Source organism: Nymphaea colorata, chromosome 11 (genome assembly GCF_008831285.2).
Source record: "Nymphaea colorata isolate Beijing-Zhang1983 chromosome 11, ASM883128v2, whole genome shotgun sequence".
NCBI lineage: Eukaryota > Viridiplantae > Streptophyta > Magnoliopsida > Nymphaeales > Nymphaeaceae > Nymphaea > Nymphaea colorata.
The window spans coordinates 19,144,729-19,171,516 of NC_045148.1; the positions used below are offsets into that span (position 1 = coordinate 19,144,729).

The following is a 26,788-nucleotide window of genomic DNA, read 5'->3' on the forward strand; positions in this document are numbered from 1 at the left end:
TGAAGAAAGGCAAGATTGAGGACTACTCCCACCGTCTCCCCATTATATGTATGTAAACTGTAAATGAGGAAGAATGGAAGATGTTCGTTTCCTGGGTGCCATTAAAGAAGGAGGAGGAGAAGGGTGTTCTGTTCCTGGATTGGGGAAAGGAGGAGAGTTTTCTGAGAGAGAGAAAGGGTGGGACACGTGTAGGTGGGGGCTCTGTTTCTGTTGCGTTTTGGCTTTTCCAACACCCGCCATTACAGAAACCAGAATGAGACAAATACCGAGACAGAACGAATAGCAAAGAGCAAAAGAGAGAAATACGAGGGAGGGCTTAGTTGGGTAGAGAAAGAGAGAGAGGGAGGGAAGGACGGAGGGAGGTTGGGTTGGCTTAGAGGGGAAGAGATACGGTGAGGGCGACGTAAAGCATGTGACGACCGTTGTCTCCTTCTGGTATTAAAAAAGTTCCCCTCTCTTCTTGCCTCCGCCCTCTCACAAACTTCTTCTTTGTCTTTTGCATGCGGGCAACCACCTCTCCCTATCTCTCTCTCTCTCTCTCTTCTGCGGCTCCTCCTAGAGTTTTAATGGCAGATATTGACCGTGTGAAATTGTCTTAGAAAGTGAAGTTCTTATTAATGACACCCATCCACCTGTTGGTAAGAGTCCCCCTCCCCCACCCCCTCTCCCGCTCGCGCGCTAAGCAACTGTCTGCACTTCATTTTTTTTACAGAGGGAGGGATCGCCATTGTTAGAGTTCTGTGGTTGAAATAGATTTTTCCTGCTTTAAATATATTGGCACTGGCCGGGTTTTGGGGTTTACGGTTCGAAGCTTTAGGTCGATCTGCAGGCTTTGTTCGAGTCTTCGATATTTAGTTGGGTTTTTCTTGCTGCGGAATGTCGCTCTTAGATGTGTTCATCAAAGATAATGTTTTGGGGACTTTGTTGTACTTCTTGTGATTCAGATACATACACATGCATCTGGTATTGTTCCGGGTAGATATCTCATGGGCTTATTATCCATCAATGATCCTGCGTTCTAAGTTAATCGAATTTTGTTGATAATGTGGTAGCTGGCAGTTCATCAGCGCCTGGAATTTCTGCACCTTTTTCCTTTTTGGTTTTTGTTGTCGACCATGCTTTTTAGTTTCTTCATTCTCAAGGATTCTGGCTTTTCTGCATCTGTTTTTTTCTGTGGTTTCTTGTGGTTTTTTTCTGATTTTTTGGTCTATCTATCAAGTTTCTTCTCTGCAACTGATCTCGCTTAAATGGCCTTGATGGTTTTTTATGAAGCCTGTCCTGTTATCTCTTTTGGCTGCAGACGTTTCAATGGTATACTTTTACTAGATTGGCATTGTCCGTGTTAGCATGATGTTCCTCCTCTTTGAGGACATCTTGAATCTTATTTGCAAATTTGTAACATATAATTGGCAACGATCTCTTTGGGAGTGCGGATTCTTCGTGTGTGGTTCAACACACATGGTCCCCTGGTCAAGGATTCTACTGTTGATAACGTCCTTCCGAGTGTTTCATAGTTGCACGCACACTTTTACGCATCTTGATCAACATCCAATTAGTTTCTTTGCGATTTTTCCTTTTGAAAGTTGTAAGTTGTAGTGATTTTTTCTAATGTCTCGGTTGTGTGTGGCAGGTTCGTGGAGACTCTCGTTTCCGGGGAATGCTAATTCTATTGATCCCCGGTTGGGTACCGTTCGTTTCGTCTTTGCGCTTGTAGGCAACATTGGACTCATTATGATAATCAGTTGTCAGTAAGAAGGCATTGGCTTCCTCAGTTTTTTATGGAGATCTGCTAGTTTTCATTACTAGCAGATCAGAATCTATTCTTCTCTAAAGTTAGAATTTTCAGGGGTATACAGATCATACTTTAATTAAATGGTCTTAAAATTCTTCTTCTCTTTATCCTTGAATTTCTTTTTCCCGTCTCTGCTTGCTTGCTTTCTTATTCTGATGCTTTCTTGACCCATCATGAGCAGACAAACTGTACTGCATTTAACTCATTAATCTTGTTCTCTGAATTTGTGTCCACAGCCTTTTTGTTCAAGTTCAGCTTTGCAAGTCCATAGACCGCCTTCTTCTTATTCTTCTTAGTTGTTGAGGAAACCCTCCAAGAACCACTTTATTGATGATATGGACCTTTAGTTTAAACCCCCCCCCCATAGTCATGTTGTTTATTTCGAAATTCTGTTGGAACTGGTTCTAGCAGTAGGGATGAAAAACTAGAGAGAGAGAGAGAGAGAGAGAGAGAAAGAAGAAGAAGAAGAATAAGATCCCTTTCTTGCGTTGTTAGGATTTATCCATTGCTGGAGAATATGGTTGATACAGTTGAGGCTACTGAGAATGGTGTTGCTGCTCCTGTCAGAATAGGGACAACAGGAACCATTGGTTCTTTGATGATCAGAGAATTAGAATCCATGAAAGTCGCACAGAAGACAGCTGATCGTCCAAGGAAAAGCACACCGACTACTCCCGTCTCAGTTCTTTGTGGTAGCACTCCCAAGAAAGCGCCAGCAAAGAAAACACTGCCAACAGAACCTGGAACCAGCAGCAGCAGTAGCAGTGGAGGTTGCAACGGCGTAGCCGCCAAAAGCTCCCGAGCCTCTCAGAAAACCACAAGAAATAACCAGCTTAAAACAGAACATCAGATACCTATGCTGGATTCTGAAAATGGGATCATTGATAAGCAGTGTTGCAGGAAAATGACTGACAAGAAGACCTCAACTTCTGGTTCAGGAAGTTATATTGTGGAAGTGGTGGATGTTAAATGCGGCGGGACAGATAAGATTTGGTCAGGCCCGATTACAAGTCTTAAGAAGCTTGGGTTCTCCAAGCTCTCTGATACTTCCTAGATGATAGAAAGCAAATGACAAGAAAGGAAAAGAGGGAGAGAGGTAGAGAGAGAGAAGAGCGCATTTTTATGAAGAAATGCAAAGAAAAGCAAGAATCTTGGAATCAGGATCGTCTGGTTTCTAACTTCAGACTTTTGTAATCGAGCCTGGCGGTGCCTTTTGGTTGAGCAACTTCAACCAAAGAGCATATATTTTTTCCGAAGGCATTACCATTTTTCTTCTTGTTTGGTTCTTTTGTCTGAAATCTGTAATTGAAGCTGAGGATGCGGATTGAACGTCTACTTCTTGGTGAAATCTGGCTTAGTTTCTGGCTTCTAATATACTTGATTTCCTGCAAGATCAAGGAGGCTACGGTGCCCTTGGTCCCAATTTCTAATGGGATCACTGCTGCCATTCTTGAGAGATGTTGGGATTTTTTGAGAAGGTCTAAGGCTGTCTTTTGGTGAGCCCTATTGGTTGTCTCGCTATGTTGATATATATAGACTATTAGTCTGCAAAACTGTTGAATAGCGTGTCACCTTGTGAACGTGACAACATTTGATTTTCAAATTGGTGAAACTGAATGAATGGAAATGATGATGGTGTCATCGTATTTTTGTGTATGCATTTATGAGTTGTGCAGCATATTGTTCAATAGTCCATGTGTAGCCCCACCTCTCTTTCTCTCTCTCCCTCTCTCTTTAATATCTCTAGGCTTTACCCACCAAATTCATTATATGCCAAGTATTGATTTAGTATCTGTAAGTTCATCGCGAAGTGAAACTGAGAGTGGAAATTTCCACCAACCAGACCATCCCATGTGCGTTTCTGTAAATGGACGAAATGTTATTGTTTGCTCGCTTAGCTGTTTCCATTCATATTTTTGGATGCCGATTACTTCAAAGAACGAAACCACTCGGAGCGGGTCTTTTACGAAACTTTGACCAGGAAACTGCATTTAGCAATTGCTTCTATTGAGAAGAAAGAAAAAATAATAATTCCATCGATGGTAGCAGAAGTAAAATAAGGTAGTAATTTGTCTCACCTGAATCAAAGGCTAGAAGGCATGAACACAACCGGGAGCTTTGTATTGAGCTATGATCAAAATAAGGCATGGTAAATGTGCGTCCTCTTGAGTCAAGTTGTTCAACGCATGTGTAAAATTCGTGATTTCTGTCGCCGTTGTCAAAAACTAGAATATAAAAGATGTTAATGTTGGTTTATTTCAACTTTTTTTAAAAAAAAAAAAATTGTGGGCAAACTTCGACAGGCTGAAACCATGATCTGGGGAAATGGTTGTCAATCTCCCAGGAGATTTATCTGGCTTATCACCAACATGATGTGAACGTATAACCATCACCCCAGGATGCTTGCCTTGAAGATAAAGTATCATGGCTCTTGGTGAAGGGTCGCTGTAAGCATTGATGATTTCCATGGCAGTTGTGTTCCTGCGCATCGTTTGATTCCCCACCAATTTCGCACCCCAAAAGAAGGAACAGCAGGACACCAATCTCGGACCCTTTTGGTGTCATTGGTCTAACTATTGGAAGTTGGTTTTGTTGGCTCGAACTTGAAATTTACCACCGCCCACCAGGCTTTCAATGAGCAGGGATCCTTCAGAAACTCAACTGATGTGCAACAGTGTTTCTTTTTTATGAAGGTTTAGCAGCTATACACAGTCCATTGATCTCATATTGGGTATATTGATCGTGCAATCTTTCTACAACCGTCGTGAAAAGTAGTACATTGATATAAATAATAATTTGATCAGCATAACTTGTTTCAGTAACATTTTGTCTAAGGTAAACAAGATAAGGAAAGAGAGGATGGAGGAAGCTAATACACATCGATCACAAACAGATCCAAGGACACAGATGAATACAGTGCATAAGACGCCAACCAAAACTGGACCCTTATTCAGTTGTTTGTAATGTCCAACGTAGAGCACAAAAGTCTAGACTTGGTTAATATACGAAGAATCTTGCCCAGATTCACGCCAAAAAAGCCCATGCCTTGAAGCTCCCGAACATGTGAAGAAAGCACATAAATCAGCTACCCAGCGCCCTTCACTCAAATGTCTAGATTCAACAGTACTGGAATATGAACTACTTAACAGTTGAATAAATGCAAAGAAATCAAATAATTTAAATTTTATTTTTATAAGGTTGATGTCAAAGGTCATATGATACATAAAGAGCAAAACCAAAAAACAATATAATAGGATGCACCAAGAACTCACTGCCATGAAGGAGGAAAAAAAATTGCTGAGACTATGCGACTGAGAAATGAGATAATGCCAAACAGCCAAAATTTCTTGTACACAAGCGGATGAATATGATACACAAAAATCTGAGGCGGGACCTCAAGCTTATGAGATGCTGGAGCATTTCTTCAGTGTCTGCTTATGAAAGCCACAAGACCAGACAGGAAACTATGCCGTTAGCAGTATGATCACAATGAGAAGGACAATGCAAAATATCACTAGTAGCAAGCATGCCTGCAATGAAGAAAACACTGTCATGAGAAGACTCAGTTTTGGTAATTTTCCTGATTCAACAATGTCAAAATGTATTCAGCAGATGATTTACCAGAGATGAATTTGGTTTTCTATCTTTTGCTGCTTTCGCTAATTGAGTTTTGAGTCTTTTGACTTGCTTAGAGGATGCATGATAGCCTTCGTTGGGACTACAAATGTTGCCTGTGCATAGGAAAGGGCATCAGTTTTAGTTTTCACTTTTCAGTCACGAGATAGTCTTACACCGAAGCTTGAATAGAATACCAGTCGTAACTCCTTGGTCATGAATAACCACTCCCAAGTCTTCATAGATTTCATTCACTTCACCAAGTTGTTGTCGGATCTCCTCAATCCCCTCTTTCTCAGTTGTTAACATAGCCTCATTATCAAGCAACACAAACTCTTCTCTGCAGTGAAAACCAAACAAACAGGATGAGAAACATAACTTCTATAAGCTTACTAACAGGGAAAAATATTTAGCTTATGCTATATCTCACTATTTTTAGCAGTTTGGTCCAGTGGAAATATGTATATCCTGCTCAGAAACTTCCAAGCAGGAAGAAGAGACAATTTGTGACTGATTACAGAGAGCCAAGGAAGGCAGGCGGGGGCCAGTGTCCCCCACCCACCCCACCCCTTCAGAGTTTGAAAATTTAACATTCACACATTTAAATCTTAAATTTTCACTTCAGCCCCTGTACGAATTTTCAAAAAATATATTGGCCCCTCTGAAAGTTCATCCCTCGATGGTTTGGCCCCACCAAGACAAAAATCCTGGCTCCACCCTACTAACTGAAGCTCAGGAAACGCATTATTTCCAGGTTGTCTTCAGCTTGACATAAACCTGAGCATTAAACATTTATTTTACAAGCTCTGTGTTACAACCATTTAGGCAGTATCTCAGTTCAATAACTCAAACGCATTTGAAGTTTGTGTTTCCTAGAGCTGCTCTCCACCACCCAGAATAGCTAGAAGCCTAGACAAAAAGGTAATTTTAGGTTCTGAATTAAAAATCTAAGAAAGGAAGGCTTCTTAGCCTTTCCTAGAATGTATCTACCAAATTGCATTTTAACCCAAGCATACAAGCCATTTGCCATCAAATCTCAGGCAAAATGTTCAGATACACTCATAATTTTCACAAACACATGCTGTTACCTTGATGACAAGACACTTTGGGGACTGCAAGGAGTATAAGCAGTTCTTCTCTCAGCTGCAAGCCTTTGAGATCTTTGAAATTCCTTCAAAATTGCTTCAAAATCTTTTGCAAGCTTTGCATCAGCAATCTTTCTATTAGGCTGCATTTATTACATAGTTCAGAAACTTGAGTTATAGTGGTCATGCTGTCCATCATGTGTGAAATACATAGTGTCACATATTTGACAAAGCAGAGCTTCTAACCACATGAAAGGTATAACAAGAACTTCCTATTAACATACTGGAAATAAATGTGTAACATACAGTCAAACAGGTTAAAGCAATAAAGATTCAGGCATATTAATTAATTGCATGCAGAAAACAGTATATATTCTAAAAAAACTTAAAAAGTGAACAAAATCAATGGCCTGGAATGTTAGAAAAATTTAACTCTCTCTCTCTCTCTCTCTCTCTCTCTCTCTCTCTCTGTGTGTGTGTGTGTGTGTGTGGGAGAAGGCCAACCAGTGACCAAAAGATGACCGTTATGGCTGGAACAGTTTTGACTTGCTCTTACTCATAAAGGATAAAGCCGTATTGCCCTCTTCTTTCCTCTTATAGTAATAAAAGCACAATCAAATGAGGTCAGTATACTTTTCTCTAGATGTGTTTCGTGAGGGACATTGCAGGACAATGCTCACCTGAAGTACTCTGTAACCAGTGACTTCTGACTAGCTCTTTTCCAGAGAAAGGAGGACGTGAACACCAGAACTTCAGAAACAAATAAATGTATGAATATAAGCAGTTAAAACACCTTTCTGACCACCCCAGACATAACGACGAGAATTGCATATCAAGATGATATGTTGATAAGGGTGCTAAATATGGTCATCCCTTGTCATAGATCAGGTGCGGAGACCATATATCAGCACCTTTTGGGCATCCACAGCCTAAACAGAAAAGGGTCAATACAGACTAATGCAATATATGGTAGACACGAACAACAGTAGCATCGTTAAGCTTCAAGCAAATTACATTCTAACGTGTAGAATGAGCTAGAAGAAATAAGCAACAGCAGTATGGTCCGCTATGTAGTATGTCAGCAAGACGGTCAGGACTCGGGTGCAGATAGCCAATACACAGACTAACCTCAGCATGATGATTCGTTCCACTGGCAGCTTTAAATTTTGCGGAAGTTTCTTTAACCAATTGTCCAATGTGCTGCCGAGTTTTGTGCCTGTGAAGATATTCATACATGTAGCTCTTATATTTGGATCTTGCATGCCCAATACAATATGCAGTGACATTTACTGGGCAAACTAATGAGTACTAGCAAATGAACAACAAGACACTTGACACAGTAGCACATGCGTAAACCGCAAGAGCAATTTTACCTTTGATCTTTATGAACGAACCTAGAAACCCAAAAGACTAAACAACCCAAACCTAAGAAAACTGAAAATACGATGCTCAGAACAACCATTCGCTTAAAAAAAAAACAAGTACACGGAAAATTATCAAGAAGAAAACCAAGGACTATAGCCAAAGGCAAAAAAAAAAGTAGATGAAGAAGCCAAAGCCCCAATTCCCCACCAAAATGGAACCCATCATCAGAAACGGAGAGAAATGCTTTGCCACAGAGACAATTTCGTACCACCATTGTGATGTTGAATTCCTAAGAAAAAATCCAACCCATAACCGAGTGGATAGCAGATCATACTCTGAAAATAAACCAAATCCCATCAACGAACTATTCGTCATGCCAAGTTTTCTTCAGAAGCAAAACAACGCCACCTAACTTTTCACGACAAGATGAGCCAATTCTAATTACACGTAGCAAGAAGCTCATATTTGGTTTGAAGCACAATTTCTACAAACATAGCATGCACAATTCCGCATGCGAAACCACACTCAAGAAACCAAAATCATGAAGAAGATGATGGCGAAGAACAACGGAACGCCGAACTCACAGCTTCTCGCGGAGCTCAGGGGTGTCCTTTGGGGTGCCAAGGGTGTTGACCAGCCGCTGGAACGTGGAGACCGCTGTGTTGATCTGGAAGATTCCGGCGGCGACAGCCTGGGAAGGATCCTGCTTCCCCCGCGCCGGAAGCGGCCGACCGGACTCGAGATCCTCGAAGCTCATCGCCTCCTCCTCCCTCTCTTCCGAGCATCAAACTCAAGGCAATCTCAGAGAGAGACAGAGCGAGAGAGAGCAATTACAGTACAGGCTGTTCCAGCAGCATATGAAGGAAGGATTTGATCCAATAAAAAAAAGCGGGAGAACTGACAATGCAGGAAAAAAAAAAAGAAAGAAAATTTCCCCGTTTGATTGAACTGTAAAAAGACAATTTTGTCCAACCACTTTCTCCTAAAACGTTTGATTGCCGGGTCAAACTTTCCGGCGTGATTATTTTGAATGAAAACTTTTGCCATCTGCCAATTGCCATCAAACACGAAAAGTCGGTGGAAGTTTTCCTTTTTCAGTTAAGAGATCGTAAATTCTAATTTTCAAGTGAAAATATTATTTTCCATTTTCACTCGTGAAATTTTTCAGCTGAAAAGGATCTGGAATGCTTTTCTATTTTCAATTGGAGATTGAAACTATATAGTAAGTTGGTTAAAATTTGTGCTCCCTCTTGCATGGCACATGAATCGAATACCTCATGAAATTTATCATGAAAAACGACCACCATCATTTACTTCTATGAATCAAACTTTCAAAAACAACATTGGCTTCGAAGGAGAAGTATAAATTGCTTTTAAAATTAAAGAAAAAAAAAAAAAAAAAAACTCCCTTCTTCGATGTTTGATAGAAACTTGTACAAAGAGAAAAACTTTCAACGGAAATCGCGGACCCAAACATTCCACCGCCTATCAAACGATTTAACAATGTAAAGAAAAAAGTTTTCAGCATAAAAAAATCCCACAACTGCCACGAGTCCCTCGAGGGCCACGTTTCATCTCGGAAGGCTAAATCCGTCATTACCCATTTTCTGCATTTTCCCTCCTTTATTCCTTCCCAAAAAAGCTTTATAAAAAAAGAAGCAAAATATTTAGGCTGGCAGCACCATGTGGCTGCCCGCGGCTGAACGACACGTGGCAACATGGGCATGCATTTGCTGACGCAAATCTTTTTTCTTTTCTTTTTTTTATAAAAAGAAACTGGACCTAAAGTTTTCACAAATCATCCGATCCGATTCCCACTGTAGGGATCTGACTGAGAAGAGGATGCTAACTCGATTTGGACATAGCTTTTTCTCTCAAATCCAATCACATCCAATGCATTATCCGACTAAAGTGGATATCCAGATCCAATTGCATATAAACATTTGAATCCTAGTTTGAATTTGTTAAATAACAAGCCTTACAAAAAATATATTTAAAATTGCAAGTATTTTAATTGTATTGTATTTTTTTATATTCAAATCTGAGTCCGATTTAGAGTCAAATAATTGCTTTGGGAATTCAAATCTGCTGCAAATCAATCAAAGAAAATGCATTTCAAGGAAACTGGTTGTTAAAAATCAATTTTAGAATATTTTGGCGATTTCTATGAGCAAAGTTTGGTGGGCATATGTGAGGCCATATCATCTGAGTATCCAATATGATTTCTTGTTTAATTTAGAAGACTCGAAAAATTGAGGTTGTTGAACTTCGAGCCCTTCCTAATCCAGCTTCTGGTTTTCTGAAAAATTTGAACAATAAGTTCTTTAAAAATAGCTCCCCAGCAAATTTTTGTATCTTATGGCTATGGGTCAGATGTGGAATAGATTAGAAGTTTGTGTGAGTAGAGGATTTATTTGAACTTCATGGTTCAACAAACTAAGAAAATATGTCAGCGTTATAAGAATTTTCATTTGTTAGGTTAGATGTCAACATACTCGATCTGAAATGAATGTTTCTACCATATCTGATGATTTATTAGATGTTCATATATTCAGGTTTAAAGTCGCATTCGAATACGAAAGAAGAAAAACTTACATAAGTTTGAATCCAATATGCATCTGACATTAAAATTCACTTTAGATAGATATACAATTGAATCTTAATCACATTGTGATTTGTTGGGAACCAACTTTCAAAATGTATGGATATTGGATTTTGTTATAATTTATTTAAAATTGAATTTGAATCTGATTATGCAATTACTTAAAACTGAATCCAATCAGATGTTATTTCTTAAATTCGGATCTAATCATATTTTCCCATTAATTTTTTTTTTCACATTCAATTTTTTGTTTTTAGTACTATGATTGGATGTCTAATCCAGTATAGGCACCCCTAGGTAGGCTAGCACAAGCTCGACTTTAGTCTTGAATAAACTCGGCTCAAGAACGAGTCAACCAATTCAAACTTGTCTCAAGGCAACCTCCATGAGCCCAAGTTCACCAACTGGAACAAGCTAAGCTCAAATTCAAGACTGGATAGGCTGAACTCGAGTTAGCCAAGCATGTCAATTTTGACAAGAGGTTCGAATGTAGATTTGACCCTCATACCACTGAGAATGACCCGACTCACTCCTGAACTCGGGCCTAAAACAAAGTAAGCTCAAATTCAAGAGTTCGAGTGTTGAATTTGTTCTCATACCACTACTGTAACAATCCGACGTACTCATAGGCTCGGGCCTTTGGTTATGCAGATTCCAACCTGCTTCCTAACAGCTTAAGCTTCAGTTTCAAAAAGGCTAAAAACTAAAAGAACCATTTATGTAATAACCCCATTTATAATCCTTTGAAAATCTCTCACAAATAAAATCTTTGGGGTGTTATATTTCCAAAGCCCTTAGTGTGACTTATATTATCCGCATGATAAGAAACTCTGCTTTTGACTGCAACTACACGTCTCTTACAATCACAAAAATGTTGATATCGCCATTATTTTCTGTTTTCTAAAATGTCATAAAATCGTATGTTTATTCAAATATTGCTCCTTATCATACAGACCATCTACATCATATTCATATGATTGAGATATTTAGGAGCCGCACGATAGCACCGGATCTCAATTCGGATTTAATGAGAAATCCAGGGTTCTATCAAACACCCCATCTCAAAACCACGGATTTTAGATCCGCATCTTGTTTGTCAGCAGGTAGGTCATAGAGTGTTCAGCATCCCCATCATATCTGTCTACTTTGAATTCGGGTCTATTTCATTTTCTCTTTAGATTTTGGATTTTTTTAGACTTTTGAAGGGTGGTTTGGCTTTACGAACACATTTTATGTACTTCATGATAATACCACAAGTTTTTTTTAATGTCAAATAGTTGAAGTTGTGGTGGATTCATAAAACATTAAAACTAGTTTCATGAACTTATCCTAATGTATAGATTCACGAGACATTTACAAATTAAGTCAAAAACATTAGTTGGATGGACACTTGTTCATAATGAGGCGCGCACATATATATATATATATATATATATATATATATATATATATATATATATATATATATATATATTAAAAGATATCTAATTAAAAATAAAAAAATTTTAAAAGATTGGTATGAACAATTGTCTACACCAGTCATTACGTGGGTACACTACTGCTGTAGAATACTTTGTGAGTATCTCATGAATCTAATCCAAAGTTTGGTATAGTGATGAAATCTAAAATGTTTCATAAATTTAATTGAATGTTTATGATATATTTATGAAACACGGTGAATTTCTCAAATCTGCAACCATTCGGAACCTGATTTATATGAATTCACTTTTTTTTTTTGGGAGAAGAAGAATAAAATTTGGAATTATTTTTAAGAAAAAAAAAAAAAAGGACTGCGAGATTGAGCTCTTGGGTTGTGACCTAAACCAGGAGCCGAAATACCGAGGGAGCCGATCGAATCCAGCCACGGTAACCAGCAAGACGACGGGCCCACCTGTTCAAAGATAAAAGCGCTGGGCCCCACCGAAATCCTCAACAACGGATAAGAAAGAAGATGACTCTTCAGAAAACAAAAGAAAAAAAAAAAAAAAAAAAAAAACAGAGAGATCAGAGAGAAAGAAGATTTTTACCAGTCCCAGCTATAAAAGCACGGCCATGGATGAAGTTGTCTCCTCTTATTAACTACTGCAAGTCATCGTCTGGTCTCTAATTTCTGCAACAAAGGCTTCCTGCCACTCTCCGTCCGCCATGGCCGCCCATGCACTCTGCGTCTTCTCCCCTTCCTCTTCCCTTGCTTCGGCGCCCTCTCCCCGGCATAAGCCAACCTCTGGGTTTCTGGGGTTCAGGAACTTGGGTTTCGTGAAGAGCGCGAACTTCAGAGTCATCCGCGGCCCGGCCTCAGGGTACAGAACCAAATGCTGGTTCAATCTCGGCACCGACGCCGAGGGCGCCGGCATCTATGCCAGCCAGAAACGCAACGATTACACCGCCGACGATGTTGATCAGGTTCTTCTTCCTCTTCTCTTAGTTCGTTAGACCGTTCCTGCAGAAGCCGTTTCTTTACGCCTAATTGAGAATGTATAAATTGTTGCGTCTCCTTCTCAAGTTCAGACTGATTTAACAAGAAGATCTATCGATTTTGTTCTTTGGAACGAAATTTGTCATAAAAATGTCATTTATGCATCGTTGTTCGACAAAAGTGCACGCTTTTTTTCACCGGAAAAATGTGTGTTTTTGCCGCCAAGATTAGATTCAACAGTTTCGTTTTCATGTTCATTCATTATGCAATGCAGCACGCATTCTGTTCCAGTGATTAGGTCTCGATTATTTTGAAATCATATATGTTGAGTCTACATTTAATCAGTTCTGACAGTCAAAATTATTTTTGCAAGCTATAGAACGAATCCAACAAAATTCATTAAAAGAGTCTGCTCGAAAACAAGTCTACTGCATATAGATAAGCAAACTCGTCAAAGCAAATTGAGTTGCAATTAGTGAACATGGATGATTTTACATGCACTTCTGAAGTGCATTAGTTGATAACAAAAACATTCGGATGGTAAAACATATGCGTGTTTTGAAGACCTATGTTTTTTATTATGTGATTATATTCAAACTTGCGTTACTAAGTATGTGGATAATATTTATAATTACATTTATATTTCATAAAGTAAGATTTAAGTTATTCTTACACTATTGATTTAACATATGTTTCAAAAACTCAATATTCTTGTTCTGACTGTTTTAATAGTCTACTAACATGGCCTTCCCCAAATGGACATATGTTCAGAGTTCTGATTGGCTTAAAACCGTGTTTCAATTAGTTTACTAACATGGTCATAGAACACCGTGTTCGGGGCCTCCAGTTTCCTATTAACAGGCCCACTGCTATCTTGGTTAATTCATTTGGATTCAGATTTGAATATCTAAATCTAAAATTTAATTTCACAATTTGAATTTGATCTAAATCCAAAGTTTACTTTCATATCTGAATCTAAATATAAATTTTGAACTTAATATGGTTAGATTTCCAAAATTTCAAAATGTAAGAGCATTGAATATATGATATTTATTTAAACTTAAATTCGACGTGAATTTGAGCGAATGTTATTTCTTAAATACGAATCTGATCTGATTTTTTTCATTAGATATTAAAATTTTTTCTTTGTTTGATTTTTTGAGAATGGTTCGATTGGATATTAGACTTAAATCAAATATATTAACATCTCTAACTGTTATGTCGCTTTCTTCCTCTGTTTTTATTTGAAAAATATATTATTAATTGATGAATATTTTTAAATAAATAAAAATATTCAATTAATCGCCGCTGGGGCCACCTGCTCAAGATGATTTGGGTCTAAACGGGCTCTGATTTATACTAGTCAGATCCAAGAACCAACCCATGGTTAAAACTTAAAACGGGTTCACGATTTAGATCTGAACCCACAACCTTCGTCTTGTTTAATCGGTTTGAGACATAGAGAATAAGGATGTGTCAGACATGCCCGACCCCAACCCGGTTTCCTCATCAACTGGAGAGGCGTCCCCACGATATCGGAGAAAATCTGAGGGACTGCCCCGGATATTATCGCTATAAACGGATAAGAAGGCCGCAGGAGCCACGCGAGAGCTCCGGGTTTGGTCATGGCTGCCGCTGCGCTTCGCTTCCTCTCCCCTTCTCTCTCTTCTTCCCACTCTGCCCGCTCCCTTCCTCTCCCAAGTTCTAGGTTTTTAGGTTTCAGGAACTTGGGCTTCGTCAGAAATGCGAGTTTCAGGGTAGTTCCTGGACCAACCTCCGGTTCCAGAGCCAAATGCTGGTTCAAATTCGGAAGCAGAGGCGCAGACGCCGAGGACGCTGGCATCTACGGTAGCCAGAAGCGAGACGATTTCGACCGGGATGACGTCGAACACGTGCGTGTTTTGCTTCCTTCCCTTTGGTTTCCTTTTCTTTCCCACGGCTTCTCCAGGAAGTTACTGCTGATGTCAGTAATCAACCGGAAGCCAATGGTTTCAGTTTTAGGGAATGTTCTTGGGGAAGACCCATTGTCTTGTTTGGTGGTAGCCGGTAACTCACTTGGGTTTTGGCTGTTATTTAATGTCTTTATAATATCCTGTTGTTGGAGCATCCATTGCAAATTCTTCTTGTGTCAATATGAATGTTCTTAGTTGGGTTGCTTCTTTAGTTAGTAGAAAACCGCTGCTGTTTCTTGAGATTTTCGTCAGCGAAAATTTTAACAGTTCTTTAATTTAGGCAGACGAATTACTGCTGTACTGATTTTCGAGGGTTGTCTATTTGCCTCCAGTAGATTGATCTAGCTGAATTAGTGTGGATACAGTGTGAGTCGACTATATTGTTTACCGAGCTAAAATAAGCTGATGGAGGCTTGCTAACTTGTTGCGATCTTATAATAACGAATATATTTCTCGTTTAAATCCGAAGTGTGGTTTCGACGCTGTTCCATTCTGAAGAGTCGAAGATTGCGAGTCAGTTTCTCATTGTTAAGTTTCCATTTCCTCTTCCATTATATCAGTCAGTTGCTCATTTATAAGTTTCTGCCATCTGCCGATTGTTCACTCTCATTTTACTGTAATTTATCCCCTCGAGGTCCTGCTGGGCCTGCCTACCTCCATTTTTTGCACGAGAGAAAACATTGGTAGGATGCCTGAACAAGGATATAAGTCCTTGTATCAGAAAATGGATGTGAATATGATAGCCTTGTCTCTTTTCTCTATGGATGATCCTGGCATGGAATTCAGTTTGACTCGAGTCCATACATTTCCTCTCACCATTTCTTCCAGCTTGTGAACCTTGCCATTCACAACAAGCTTCTCTCTGCCGTCCTTGGTTCAGATTGAAAGGTTAGCCAGAAAGTTGTGCCCATAACAGCAAAAAAGGTAATGGTTGGCAATTGACATGCTATTTCAGCAGAGTACGGCAGAGATGTTCGTTTGCAGCAACCTGCAGTTCTGATGCTTTAGATTAATGAGGGAATACTGCTCGAACATGGAATTCATAAAATCAACAAGCTCAGGATGGGACAGCCTAGTTTGAGTGAATGATAAACTTAATGGCCCTTGGGAGATAGGAGACAGGTTGATGTTATGGCCTTTCACATAAGTAAAGTGGGATTTGTAAACATTCTCACATATCTGCATTTTGTAGATTATTTTCTAAAGACCAACCATTACTGCTCATTAACTCATGTTTTGTCTTGCAGTATTATAACTACATGGGAATGCTCGCAGTTGAGGGCACATATGATAAATTGGAAGCTCTTCTTCAACAAAACATTCATCCTGTTGATATTCTGTTGATGATGGCAGCCTCAGAGGGCGACAAGCCCAAGATTGAGGAGCTTCTTCGAGCTGGTGCAAGCTACACCGTAAAGAATGCTGATGGAAAGACAGCCCTAGATCTAGCAGTTGATGAGGAAATCAGAGAACTGATTCTTGGGTTTTCTACTGTTCAGGCATCATGATTGCAAAAATCAAGCCGTTGGGGTTGTAGGCTGCGTGCAACTGTCTGTATTTTTTCGCATTTTATTGCCTTCTTTTCCTGAATTTTTGTTTCTTTATGTTCCAAGCATAACAAGTTGAAGGGAAATTTTGAATGCGAAGTTAGAGATGAAAGAGAGCCCAGCCACAGACACACACTTGTTGCGAACTTCTTTTCATCTTATCATCTTGCGAACGTGCATTGACCCGGCGGATCAGTGTTATAGAACTTATTTTCATCTTTGTCATCTTTGCAAGCATCTGCAAGGCCAACTTCTCGTAAGAATAGGCTCGTGAATTTGAATGACTACGTTTGGAAGATTCCATATAGAGATTTGACCACAATTATGCCCTTTAAGGCCAATCTTTTGAAGGGCAGGTATCTATCGATAACGACCATAAAGATTCAATGTTGCAGAGATTCATAACAAGCCAAAGAGAATCCACTAATGGACTAAACAGCACGCCACCACTCCCTAAAATATGAAATTTTTTATTTACAGCAACCCTGATTTGGAAAGTTTAGTAGGAATAGCTAAAGAAACGTCTGAAGGATTGAAATCTGAAACAGAGGAATAAGACTCTTCGAGTGGAGATAGAACTGCACAAGTTGACAATGAGGGTGTGTCTATTTTAATGAGATTTCTGAACGGATGTATTTATTGACGTTACATATGCCCCTGCTGAGGTTTTCTGCCATAAAAATGGCTGCAATGTCTGAAAGTGCAGACTGATGAAAAATAACCACTCCAACTCACTTTACTATAAATAATGCCAGAATACAACCTAGATGACATGCCCAAGAGTAAATCTTGAAAAAGAGTAGTCCAAACTTTCTAAACATATTGCTGAACAATTAATTCAGATTAGGATCTTTTATTTAATCTTTAGTTTTCGCTCGTCAGTCGATAACTCCACTAAAAGCCCTTTGGATGAGACGTAGGGCGTGTTTGAAAGGCTGGACGGAGTATCTTAAAATGTACTTTGGAGTCTGGAGAACACTCCATCTCAGCCGTACCAAGGCCCTTTTAGAGGCTGGCTGAGGTGATCGACATCTCAATAATGTTTTAAGCGCAGAGGAGATAGTTTTGCACCGAAAGAATTTAACGTGGTAAATTTACCATGGTAAATTTTTCTAGAAAAATTTACATGATGAGATTTTTCCTCTTCCAACCTGAGATCATGTTTGATGACAAGGTAGAATTTAACGTAGTAAAATTAACCTTGTTTGATGCACATGATAGTTTTTTGTAGGGTAAAATTAACCCTGTTTGATGCACATGATAGTTTTTTGTACGGTAAAATTAATCGTGTTTGATGCACATGGTAGAAAATTTGAAAGACTTTTTTCCGGACTGAAGTAGTAGTTGTTTTTTTTTTTCTTCTCCTCTCGAATTTGACGCGGGAAGAAAATGAAAGCTGATCTTCCAAAACAACAAAATGCTGATGTCAAATTTGAAACCAAAACATCATTTTCAACATTGAAATGAGTAGAATTTGAATTCCTAAGTTTACCACGACATCAGTAGGTTCCATCCATTAGACCCAAGACAAAAATGGGTTTGCATTGGTTGCAAAGTTAATTAGTGTGAAGATAACTGATTTGGAGATCCTCCTCCCAATAAAACGATTATATAGTTTATTTCAAAACAAGCACCGCCCGTTCAACAGAAGCTAATGAATGCTGGTCTTTTTTATGGATTCAAGTTTAATGTGCTTTATGACAATGTGAAGCGAGGATTGGCTACCAACGAACCAAATGTCTGTGTGCATGTGTTGCCTTTCATACATGGTTCAATTATGAATCTGCACAAACTCATGCTTGGCTGATAATTTCTCAGTACTATAGCATTGAAGAATGTACAACTAATTATCAATTAACAAAATTAAATAACACCACATTAGTAATTAAATGTTGTTGATCAACAAAAGTTTGTGTTAAACAAAAAGATAAAAAGGAGCGGCAATAAAAAAACGATCAGAAAGACTAATTAGGCCTTTTGCAGATTCTGGATCCAGATGCCAGAATCATAGTTAGGTCGAGAGTGAATGAAGTATTGGCGGAAGTTGCTGAATGAAACAGAAATTTCATGTGTTCAAGAGCAGGGTGTGTTTCCTCTTCTGAGAGGTGTACCTCAAAAATTGACGGGTGAAGAGGAAGAAGATCAAATCTCTTGTTGGTATTGACGGCCTGCGTATAAAAAATAGCAAAGAGGAAAGACCAGTTTTTGATGGTTTGCGTGTGACACAGTGGCATGTAAAGGCGCATAGGGCTCACCTAGGGCTGCAATCGGGCGACGTAGGAGATGCACTGAGAGAGAAGGAGACGCAGCGAGAGAGGAGGAAACACAGCAAGAGAAGAGGAGACCCAGCAACAAAGGGAAGACACAGCGACAGAGGAGAGACCTGTGCAACAACAAAGGTGAGGAACAAGATCGCGACAGAGGAGGAGACACTGCGACAGAAGGAGACACAGACCTGTGCAACGAGAGAGGAGGAGAAGACCGTCAAGTGCGATGGAGGAGGAGAAGCAAACCTATGGAGTGCAGCAAGAGAGGAGCCCTTCCGTCGACTGCGAGGGAGGAGGAGACACAGCAAGGTGTAGCGAGAGAGAAGAGGGGAAAAGATGGGCGTCCATGGGAAAAGAGTAAAAAGGGGAGAAATTGAGAGCCCTAACGGCTCTCAATTTTTGTCTCCGCCAAAAAGCCGATCCTGTGAAGACGAAATTTCGCCCGATGGCAATAAACATTTCAGGTGAAATTTTTAAGCGTTTGTTGTGAAGAACGGTGAACGAATGAATTTTTATCCTTTCGTACATTTTTCAACCGATGCACATGATTTTTCCTATGCATCAAACGAGCCCTAAAGACATGTTTCAATGGGGTCAGGACGTCCCAAAATGTACAGTGAAACATCTCATGCACCCCAAGGTGTGGTTGGGAGAAGGAGAAGCTGTCTAAAACATCATCTCATAGGGGAGCCTCATGACACCTGGTCAAAACTGTTTAAGTATGCCTAGATAAGCTTTATTACGTTGAAAATTGGTCAGATCTGGTACGAAGGATTTTGTCATTTTTGGCTGCAGTGAATTTGATTCCAAACCCCCCTGCAAATTATTAGCTGCACTAAATCCAACTTGGTTGCAACTCGGTAGCACTAGATCCTCAGTGTTTAGGTGCTTGATTATCAGCCAAATAGGAACTAAGTGTTAAAGAGGCATGTCTCTAGTTCTCTTCTCATGGATGCAAACCGGACAGATGGGAACGGCCTGGTGTTGTTTCAGCTGGCTGTGAGATAACTTGCCTGGATGCGCTAAGATTTTTTTTTTTTTTTTTTTTGCTCTCATCAAATCAATGCCTAAGTTGCATGATCAGTCTGAATTATGAAATGCAGTGGATTAAGAGTCCACAAAAGCATACGTATGAAGCTATATACATGGCCTTTCCATTACCATCAATTACCGATAACAAGAGCAGTGCTATTTCTATTTGAACCATAGTACAAGACAGGCACGCTGGATAGCACATCCATCTGCCTTTTCTTTTAAAAGGAAGAGAAAACATAATAAGAAACTCACGAAAGCAACTTCGGAAGCTACTTAAAGTAGAGCTCGATTAGCTTTTTCAGTGTATCAAATACACTGGTAAATGGATTAAACTCAACTGGGGCTCTCAGTTGCAGATCAGGAAACTGGTTTGTTAAGGCTTCTTGCATTCCTGACATGGACATCATAAGAGCAAGCTGACCGGGAGACATAACCTCACAATCCTGCGGTGTATCTTTAATCTTAGCAGGGTCGTAGCCAAAATTTGCCAGGTAAGATTTGTATCTCTCAATGAATTCTGGCCCAGGGTTGGGGGTACGTGAATATATCTGAAACATCAGAAAAATGCCAAGATTTCAGATTGCCTAAAAGCTGATTTCAAGATCAAATTTGACAGGCAAGGCCAATCTGCTGCAACTAGCAACATGTTCAGCATAGCTGATTTTTTCCTGCTCAAGCAAATTTATAAAACAGGTAATTAAATGGAAAAACCACTTTCGGGCACTGAAAACATCAAAGAAATTATATAGGACCTCAGTCATATTTGCTCCAAAACACCTTAATATCGTCACAAGAAATTATTCCAAAGCTTTCACACTTGTTCTTTTTCTTCTTATTCCTTGAATTTCAGGATTGAAATAACCACACCTAGGACCACAAAACCAAGACCTCTTTGTTGATGACCCAACGCAAATTTTGTTTACTCTTTTCACAGGAAAGATATATTGATATAACTCTCCACTAATAACTGGATGAAAAGTGGACCTAACGAAACTAAAGGAAGATCATGAAAGATAATTTTGAAAATTCAATTCGAAGACAAGCAATGGAATCTTATTCACACTAACAAATGGGAGATCAATTTAGACACTTACCTGGACAAAACTTCTGTCTTTCGCTCCAGAAACAAGAGAGAATGTATCATAGTCTGTTGCAATCACATCGTATGGTTCCTTGGGAATGAAAGGTAATGTAGGGAAGCGGAGGTAGCACTTCTCCTTGATCATTTCTTGCTTCTCTAAATCCGTTTCCTTTTTCTCCAAATCTTCTTCAGACAGGCATTGTACTCTGCCTCTTATCCCAGTAATATATCCATTGGGGCCACCATGAACACAAAATGTGTCAACTTGGATTGCTGGGACTTTTGGATCAAATGAGTAAACACCCTGGTAGGCACGTAAAATGATTTACCTACTACAGATATTAAACATCCTAATGATACTGGCCCTGAAATCTGAAAAATGAAAGATTCTGCAGAGCATCAGATATCAGGAATACCTGGGTGCAATGGCAATCTTCTTGCCCTTGGCCGGCAAATCCACGCTTAAGTGAAGCCACTTCAAACCATCTCCCAGAATATCTGATGGGGTTGAAATCCTTGGCAGTCATACCCCTCATCATGAGCTGTCCACCTCTTTCATCTGTCATTTCAGCAGGAGGAAACCCTACACCAACGTCTATTGTGGATGCAAGTTGGCACATGTTATTTTTATGTGATAACTCTTCAGCAATTACCTGGCCATGAATGAAATGGACACACAATCGGGTAAAATTTCAACCTTAAGTTTGTTATCTGGTGTAAAGATCTCTTCTGCCTACTGAATTATCATTCCCCAAAGAGGAGTTGACCCTAGACCAATAAGCTTTGCCTGTCGGCTTATGCTAATTCAAACCTTAACTCTTTCAAACTAACGAGTTGTAGGCAGTTGTGCTCCAAATCTTGCAGAAACATCCCATTTGCTATGTCTAGCTTTTTTTACCATTCAGTTATTAGCTTCTTAACGCAAACAACTTACCTTCTCAGGTGGTAAAAGGAGTAGACATGATGCTGCAAGAGTACATACAAACTTCTCCGCAATAGCTTCACGGCTTACAGCAGAGCGACCCAGTGAGCAAAAAGCACTTTGTCTGCCTGCTGAAGAATGCTTCCTGTAGAAACAGAAAAAGAGCATGTCAAATTCAATGACATGCATAGCAGCAAGTAGCACAATTATAACAACGGCCGACATGTTTTAAGTATCACTGTTTCACAAGAAGCTCCGTTTGGACGTCACCAGGTTTCAACACGTTACGGCATCGCCATGACTCACCACCACATTTATGACCACTGGGCCTTTGAAGACATTGAAGAGAATCTATTCAAAAGAAAACTTTCAAGAATGAATTTGCCACAATAAACATGAAAAGAACGTCTGTCAGTTGGTTTGAATGTTTCTGTTTCAACATCCATATCCACAACCCATGGCATACTTCTGCTTCATTTTTCTGTTCTCTCTCGAAGCAGTTATTTCCCCTTATGCTTGGTTCTTCATCATGAACTCCATCAGCAATGCACATGGTTGACTTATTTACTGTTTTGGATATTCAAACATCCATACCATCATGCATAATTTGTAAACCAGGAAAAGAATGTCCATATTCGAATAATTTCTCGCAAAGAATTAACTTGCATCAAAGTTACAAGCCAATGGAGGCAAAAGAAAAAAATGCATGTCTCAGCTATACACAAAAGACTTTCTTAATAGCCCACTCTGGGAAATACTATTTAAATATAATCGGAAAACAGATATAATGTACGCCATGAGCATAAGAACAGTAAAATGCGTCGACATCCATGAAGAAAGGAAAGTGGGATAGGTCTCAAGAAGAACCCAATGTAGAAGCAAGATGGAAATCTTCCTCAAGCCTCATCCAAGCTAATATAAGCACTGTTGGAAGAATTCATTGATGCTTCACTCCAACAATCACAAATCCAGGAACCGTTCCTCGAAAACCAGCACAATGCAACGCTTAGAGAAACAACCAGTATAATGCCAAGAATGAGAAGAAACCAAGAGTTTCACACACACACACACACGCACAGAGAGAGAGAGATTGGGTATTGATTGAAAAAGAGATTGGGAATTCATCCAATACCTGGGCAGAGATGGGGAAAATGGAAGAAGGGACGACGCTTGGAGGAGCATCCTCTCTACCCCTCTCTCCCCTTCAATTGCCCAATTGGTGCAGGCGATCGGGAGAGGAGCCTGGTGTGCCGTAGCTCTCGTACACTCGCAACTTCTCTGCTGTGATGTGAGAGAGCATGACGCTAACCAGCTGGTGCTTTGTCTGCGACCTGCAGGGTTTGGGCCCCTTGCCCATTAACTGATTTCCAGCCCCATGCTCGTCTCCCACTTAAGCCCAAACGTAAGTGCTTTTACAACGAATATCCTACTTCATACGTACAATGGTAAATGTTGAACGAGACATCCAAAGAGTCGAAATTCCCAACAAACGTTAAGGCTACTAAAGTATGGCTTAACTTACGACAATCGACCACCACTTGGCCAGAAAGATATTTACAATAAAAATAAGATTTTGGCAGTTATGAAAGGAGCACGAGAAATTCATTACCAAAAACTGGGTGGCTCAACGAGCAAAGGAAAAAAAAGAAAAACAACAAAAAAAAATTTATGAGGGGATCAAATTAAAGTTTTTAAATTTTGATTAGGACGGAAATATCATTTTTCAAAATTTTGTATATATAACCATAAAATTTTTTAAAATTTATCTACAAAATTTCTTTTTAAAAAAAAAAAATTGAGGTAAAGCCATTAGCTCATGTGGGTCCTACCTTGACTCTGCCCCTGCGTGCTGATTTTTCACTAGCAGGAAATGGATTGGACCAGTTCATTTGATTTTTGTAATGTGTTTGGACTTGGCACGGCACCAGTCTTTTAAGGATCAGATTAATGTTTGTCAACTGAGTCTGTAGTTCTAAATATTAGTTCTTTTTATTAATGGACAAGTTCATGCAATAGACCGGTTCATGACTTTTTTTTAATTGGCTAATCAAAATTGAGTGGCTGAAACCATTTAAACACCGAGTTATAGATTTATCAACCCCTTTGGCCAATAAGTAGGCGTCTCCAAAAAGAATTGCTTCAAACTGGTTCCATGCTTCATTTATGTCATTTCATTAGGTACAAAGCCATTTTAATTAGAGAGAGAGTCCATTTGACAGTCATAATGGTACTCTTAATTTCATTATCAACAATTTTCGATACCTTCACGATAGCCTTCTTCAGGAGTCAAACTAAAAACGTCGCTACAACATGACCACCAACAGGGGCGGAGCCAAGGAGGGCGGGCGCATGGGCCCTAGCCCTACCTCAAAAAAAAAAATTACATGTAAATTTTAAAAAATTTCAATTATTCTATATAAAAATTAGAATAATGATTTATTTTAGAAACTTTAATTTTTTATTGTTTCTCTAATCTTAAATCAATACTCTAATTTCACTTGCTTTCATCACAGCTGCACAATTTGAGATTGACTTGTTTACAAACGAGTCAAGCTCGAGTTCAAATGTTTGCTTGAAATGTTAAATGAATCATCGCGTTCCAATTGTAAGAATTCAGTTAAATTAAACGTGACTTGGCTCTACTATATAATGAATGCTGAATTATGAGAAAATAGTTAAAATGAGTTTAAAAAAAGTGGTAGAGTCAAGTCGAGTTCCAGCTCGAGTTTCAGGTAACGAAAGTAAGTGAAATACTCCAAAGGTTAAATGAAAGCCAAAATTTCAGCTAACGAGCATTGGTTATAAAATTTTGAATTTTTGAAAATCACCAATATATAATTGATGAAAACTTTTCTCAAATATCAATATGAAAATAATTTTTTTTTTGTGGGCATGTGTAGGCAATTGGCCACATAATTCTCACACTTGCCTCTGCCCCTGGTTAAATGTTTTTAGAGCAAAAAGTATAGAATGCTGTTTCTGCAGCCAAATCGAGTTCAAATTGACAAAGAATAATTTTTTTTTTGTGGGAATGCTGTTTCTGCAACCAAATCGAGTTCAAATTGACCAAGAGGAAAGGTCATGACTCTTTTGAAAGGTCAAGACTGCGATTCCATAACCTTTCCATTAATGAGACTGAAGGTCACTGGTTGCTTTGCTCTGACCTGAATCACTTCATCAACTTCAGTAATTCACATGGTTGAGTTCGTCCCTTTACTGATTCCACCCACCAGTTTCTTTCGCTATCGCGACTGTCTCCCTTTCCGAGCATTGGCACTGGTGGTTTTCAGGCGGCCTACTGGCATGTATGAAATTCTTCTAGACTCAACCAAAACGATAGCCATTAGTACTCACTTGACCAAAAATTGTATGTCATTAGTACTCACTGTGCAAACAAATGTCATTAGTACTCACTTGACCAAAAATTGTAAGAATGGCTGCTGCTTTCCCACCTCCTTTGATTCTCATATCCCAAGTGTTTTTCACTTCCCTACCTGTTCTTTCTTTATTCTGGCACATTTTAGTAGGGATCGAAGATATTATTGCAGATCATGTTCACCAAGAAATGACCCGAAATTTGACCTGACCTTTTAAAAGAGTCCTGACCTTTCCATAACCTTTCCACATGACTGATGAGGGAAGTCGCATCTGTCCCATCGCAAGCACCTAAAATGTCGTTAACAGTCTTCATCTTTTTGGTATGGTGAGTACCTCGCTTCTTGCTCGCAAAGGCGTCCGCTGTTTCGTCTGCATCCAAGAGCCACGTCGCCAGAAAAAAGCATCGGAGAATTGAAGGAACATTCATTAGCTGATAGATGATATGCACTTCATTAGAAGCCATTTAACTTCCAAACTCTCTGCTGGTTTCTCACATATTATTGCGTTTTATGGAATAATGGGGTTGAAGATATGGGTGATTAATGTATAGTTTTTAACAAATAAGCTCCTACTGTTTGAACTTTAACAACGAAGCCCCCAACATTTTGGTATAATCACTCGATTGTCTTTTGCCCTCAACCAGCAAGCGAGGGTCAACGGCTGTCGGCTGTAGGGGTGGGCATCGGGCTGGCCCAGCCAGCCTGGTAAAAACCGGATTCAAGCCGGCTTGATGACCGAAACTCGGGCCGAGGCCCAGGCCTGATACCCGGAATTTGAGTTTGGGCCGGCTCAACCCAGCCAGGTTATAATAAAAAAAATAATATAAAAATAAATTTTTTTAATATAAAATATATTTTTAATAATAAATATATATTATTCATAAAAAATAATAGTTATTGGGCTGGATTGGGCCCTCGTCAAGCTGATCCGAGCCAGCCCGGGCCAGGGTTTTCGGACCGGGCCTGTACCGAACCAGGTATCGGGTACCCACCGATAGCTCGGCCAGACGCCCACCCTTGGTCGGCCATTCACAGAAAGGTCGTTCAGTTATGGTCATCTATCAACAATTGCAAGTAAGAATCCTGATCAACATTTGATCTCCTCCAAACTGAAATTCATCCTAACAAAGAAAAAAGGGATATCATGGTCTGACCTTGTTGAAGGGAAGAGGCCTATCTCAGGCAGCAGGAAAAAAGTATGATCAACGCCGACAATCGTTGCAAGGGGCAGAGCCAGGATTTTTTCTAGGGTCGGGCCAAGACTATTTGCAGGCCGGGCCAGGGTCGGGCCAAGAGGAGCGACGAGGAGCGACCGGTCGGGCCAAACTAAAAAAATTTGATTTTTTCAATGTAAAAAAAAAATTCCTGGGCTCACCCGGGCCATGGCCCGGGCGAAGCCCCCCCTGGTTGCAAGAGAAGAAGACTTTCAGATGGAAATGGGGAAAATGGCGGTACATAAATCCCTGCATATTAACTTCAAATAGCACAGTCTCTTCTAGATTAAAAGATCAAAATCAAACTTGGAGATCTTCCTCTTGGTGGTTTACATTAAGCCAATTTCTGATAGAATGTTCCTAATATGAGTCTGCTGCAAGTCACAGCAAGGTCGACACACACAACCTATCTATCGACGGAATGCATGGCGACACTCGCCCGCCCCTCTATGGACAGCCGGTGAAGGTCGATGGCAGTTGTCCACCCCACTGGCTGTCCAGGGCCCACAGGACTATTG

At 39.6% G+C, this 26,788-nt stretch overlaps 4 protein-coding genes across 7 annotated transcripts; 2 read left to right on the top strand and 2 right to left on the bottom strand.

The window, feature by feature from the left end:
• The first annotated feature begins 221 nt into the window (after nt 1-221).
• On the top strand, nt 222-2,991 carry LOC116265034 (uncharacterized). Of its 3 annotated transcripts, none has more exons than XM_031645552.2 (2): nt 222-435; nt 1,631-2,991. In XM_031645552.2, exon 2 carries the CDS (start codon nt 2,310-2,312, stop codon nt 2,844-2,846), a length of 537 nt encoding a protein of 178 aa, XP_031501412.1. In that variant the 5' UTR covers nt 222-435; nt 1,631-2,309; the 3' UTR covers nt 2,847-2,991. The 3 variants fall into 3 exon arrangements, with proteins under 3 accessions (XP_031501412.1, XP_031501411.1, XP_031501414.1); XM_031645551.2 differs by lacking the exon at nt 222-435 and adding an exon at nt 457-638; XM_031645554.2 differs by lacking the exon at nt 222-435 and adding an exon at nt 645-817.
• A 1,969-nt stretch (nt 2,992-4,960) lies between these two features.
• Nucleotides 4,961-8,706, bottom strand: LOC116264499 (syntaxin-22-like). Its single transcript, XM_031644769.2, has 6 exons — nt 8,442-8,706; nt 7,621-7,708; nt 6,496-6,635; nt 5,605-5,747; nt 5,414-5,523; nt 4,961-5,322 (listed from the first exon to the last, which is right to left on the bottom strand). The coding sequence occupies exons 1-6, from the start codon at nt 8,612-8,614 to the stop codon at nt 5,257-5,259; spliced, it is 720 nt and encodes a 239-aa protein (XP_031500629.1). The 5' UTR covers nt 8,615-8,706; the 3' UTR covers nt 4,961-5,256.
• Nucleotides 8,707-12,494: 3,788 nt separating this feature from the next.
• LOC116263777 (protein LHCP TRANSLOCATION DEFECT) lies at nt 12,495-16,486 on the top strand. Of its 2 annotated transcripts, none has more exons than XM_031643557.2 (2): nt 12,495-12,862; nt 16,075-16,486. In XM_031643557.2, exons 1-2 carry the CDS (start codon nt 12,605-12,607, stop codon nt 16,333-16,335), a joined length of 519 nt encoding a protein of 172 aa, XP_031499417.1. In that variant the 5' UTR covers nt 12,495-12,604; the 3' UTR covers nt 16,336-16,486. The 2 variants fall into 2 exon arrangements, with proteins under 2 accessions (XP_031499417.1, XP_031499416.1); XM_031643556.2 differs by lacking the exon at nt 12,495-12,862 and adding an exon at nt 14,438-14,767.
• A 3,287-nt stretch (nt 16,487-19,773) lies between these two features.
• Nucleotides 19,774-23,056, bottom strand: LOC116263888 (chloroplastic lipocalin). The gene is made up of 5 exons (XM_031643704.2): nt 22,812-23,056; nt 21,692-21,824; nt 21,174-21,410; nt 20,771-21,061; nt 19,774-20,224 (listed from the first exon to the last, which is right to left on the bottom strand). The coding sequence occupies exons 1-5, from the start codon at nt 22,859-22,861 to the stop codon at nt 19,946-19,948; spliced, it is 990 nt and encodes a 329-aa protein (XP_031499564.1). The 5' UTR covers nt 22,862-23,056; the 3' UTR covers nt 19,774-19,945.
• Between the last annotated feature and the right edge of the window lie 3,732 nt (nt 23,057-26,788).

What these genes read in the sequence shown, in the direction of transcription:
- LOC116265034 (XM_031645552.2), top strand. Translation starts at nt 2,310, where the DNA reads ATGGTTGATACAGTTGAGGCTACTGAGAATGGTGTTGCTGCTCCTGTC.
- LOC116264499 (XM_031644769.2), bottom strand. Translation starts at nt 8,614, where the DNA reads ATGAGCTTCGAGGATCTCGAGTCCGGTCGGCCGCTTCCGGCGCGGGGG. An exon ending in CAAAGTGTCTTGTCATCAAG is followed by an intron (nt 5,748 to 6,495) that starts GTAACAGCATGT and finishes TTTTCACTGCAG; the next exon opens with AGAAGAGTTTGTGTTGCTTG. An exon ending in TGACCAAGGAGTTACGACTG is followed by an intron (nt 5,524 to 5,604) that starts GTATTCTATTCA and finishes TCCTATGCACAG; the next exon opens with GCAACATTTGTAGTCCCAAC.
- LOC116263777 (XM_031643556.2), top strand. Translation starts at nt 14,501, where the DNA reads ATGGCTGCCGCTGCGCTTCGCTTCCTCTCCCCTTCTCTCTCTTCTTCC. An exon ending in ACCGGGATGACGTCGAACAC is followed by an intron (nt 14,768 to 16,074) that starts GTGCGTGTTTTG and finishes TTTGTCTTGCAG; the next exon opens with TATTATAACTACATGGGAAT.
- LOC116263888 (XM_031643704.2), bottom strand. Translation starts at nt 22,861, where the DNA reads ATGCTCCTCCAAGCGTCGTCCCTTCTTCCATTTTCCCCATCTCTGCCC. An exon ending in TCCTTTTACCACCTGAGAAG is followed by an intron (nt 21,411 to 21,691) that starts GTAAGTTGTTTG and finishes ATTCATGGCCAG; the next exon opens with GTAATTGCTGAAGAGTTATC. An exon ending in AAGATTGCCATTGCACCCAG is followed by an intron (nt 21,062 to 21,173) that starts GTATTCCTGATA and finishes CGTGCCTACCAG; the next exon opens with GGTGTTTACTCATTTGATCC.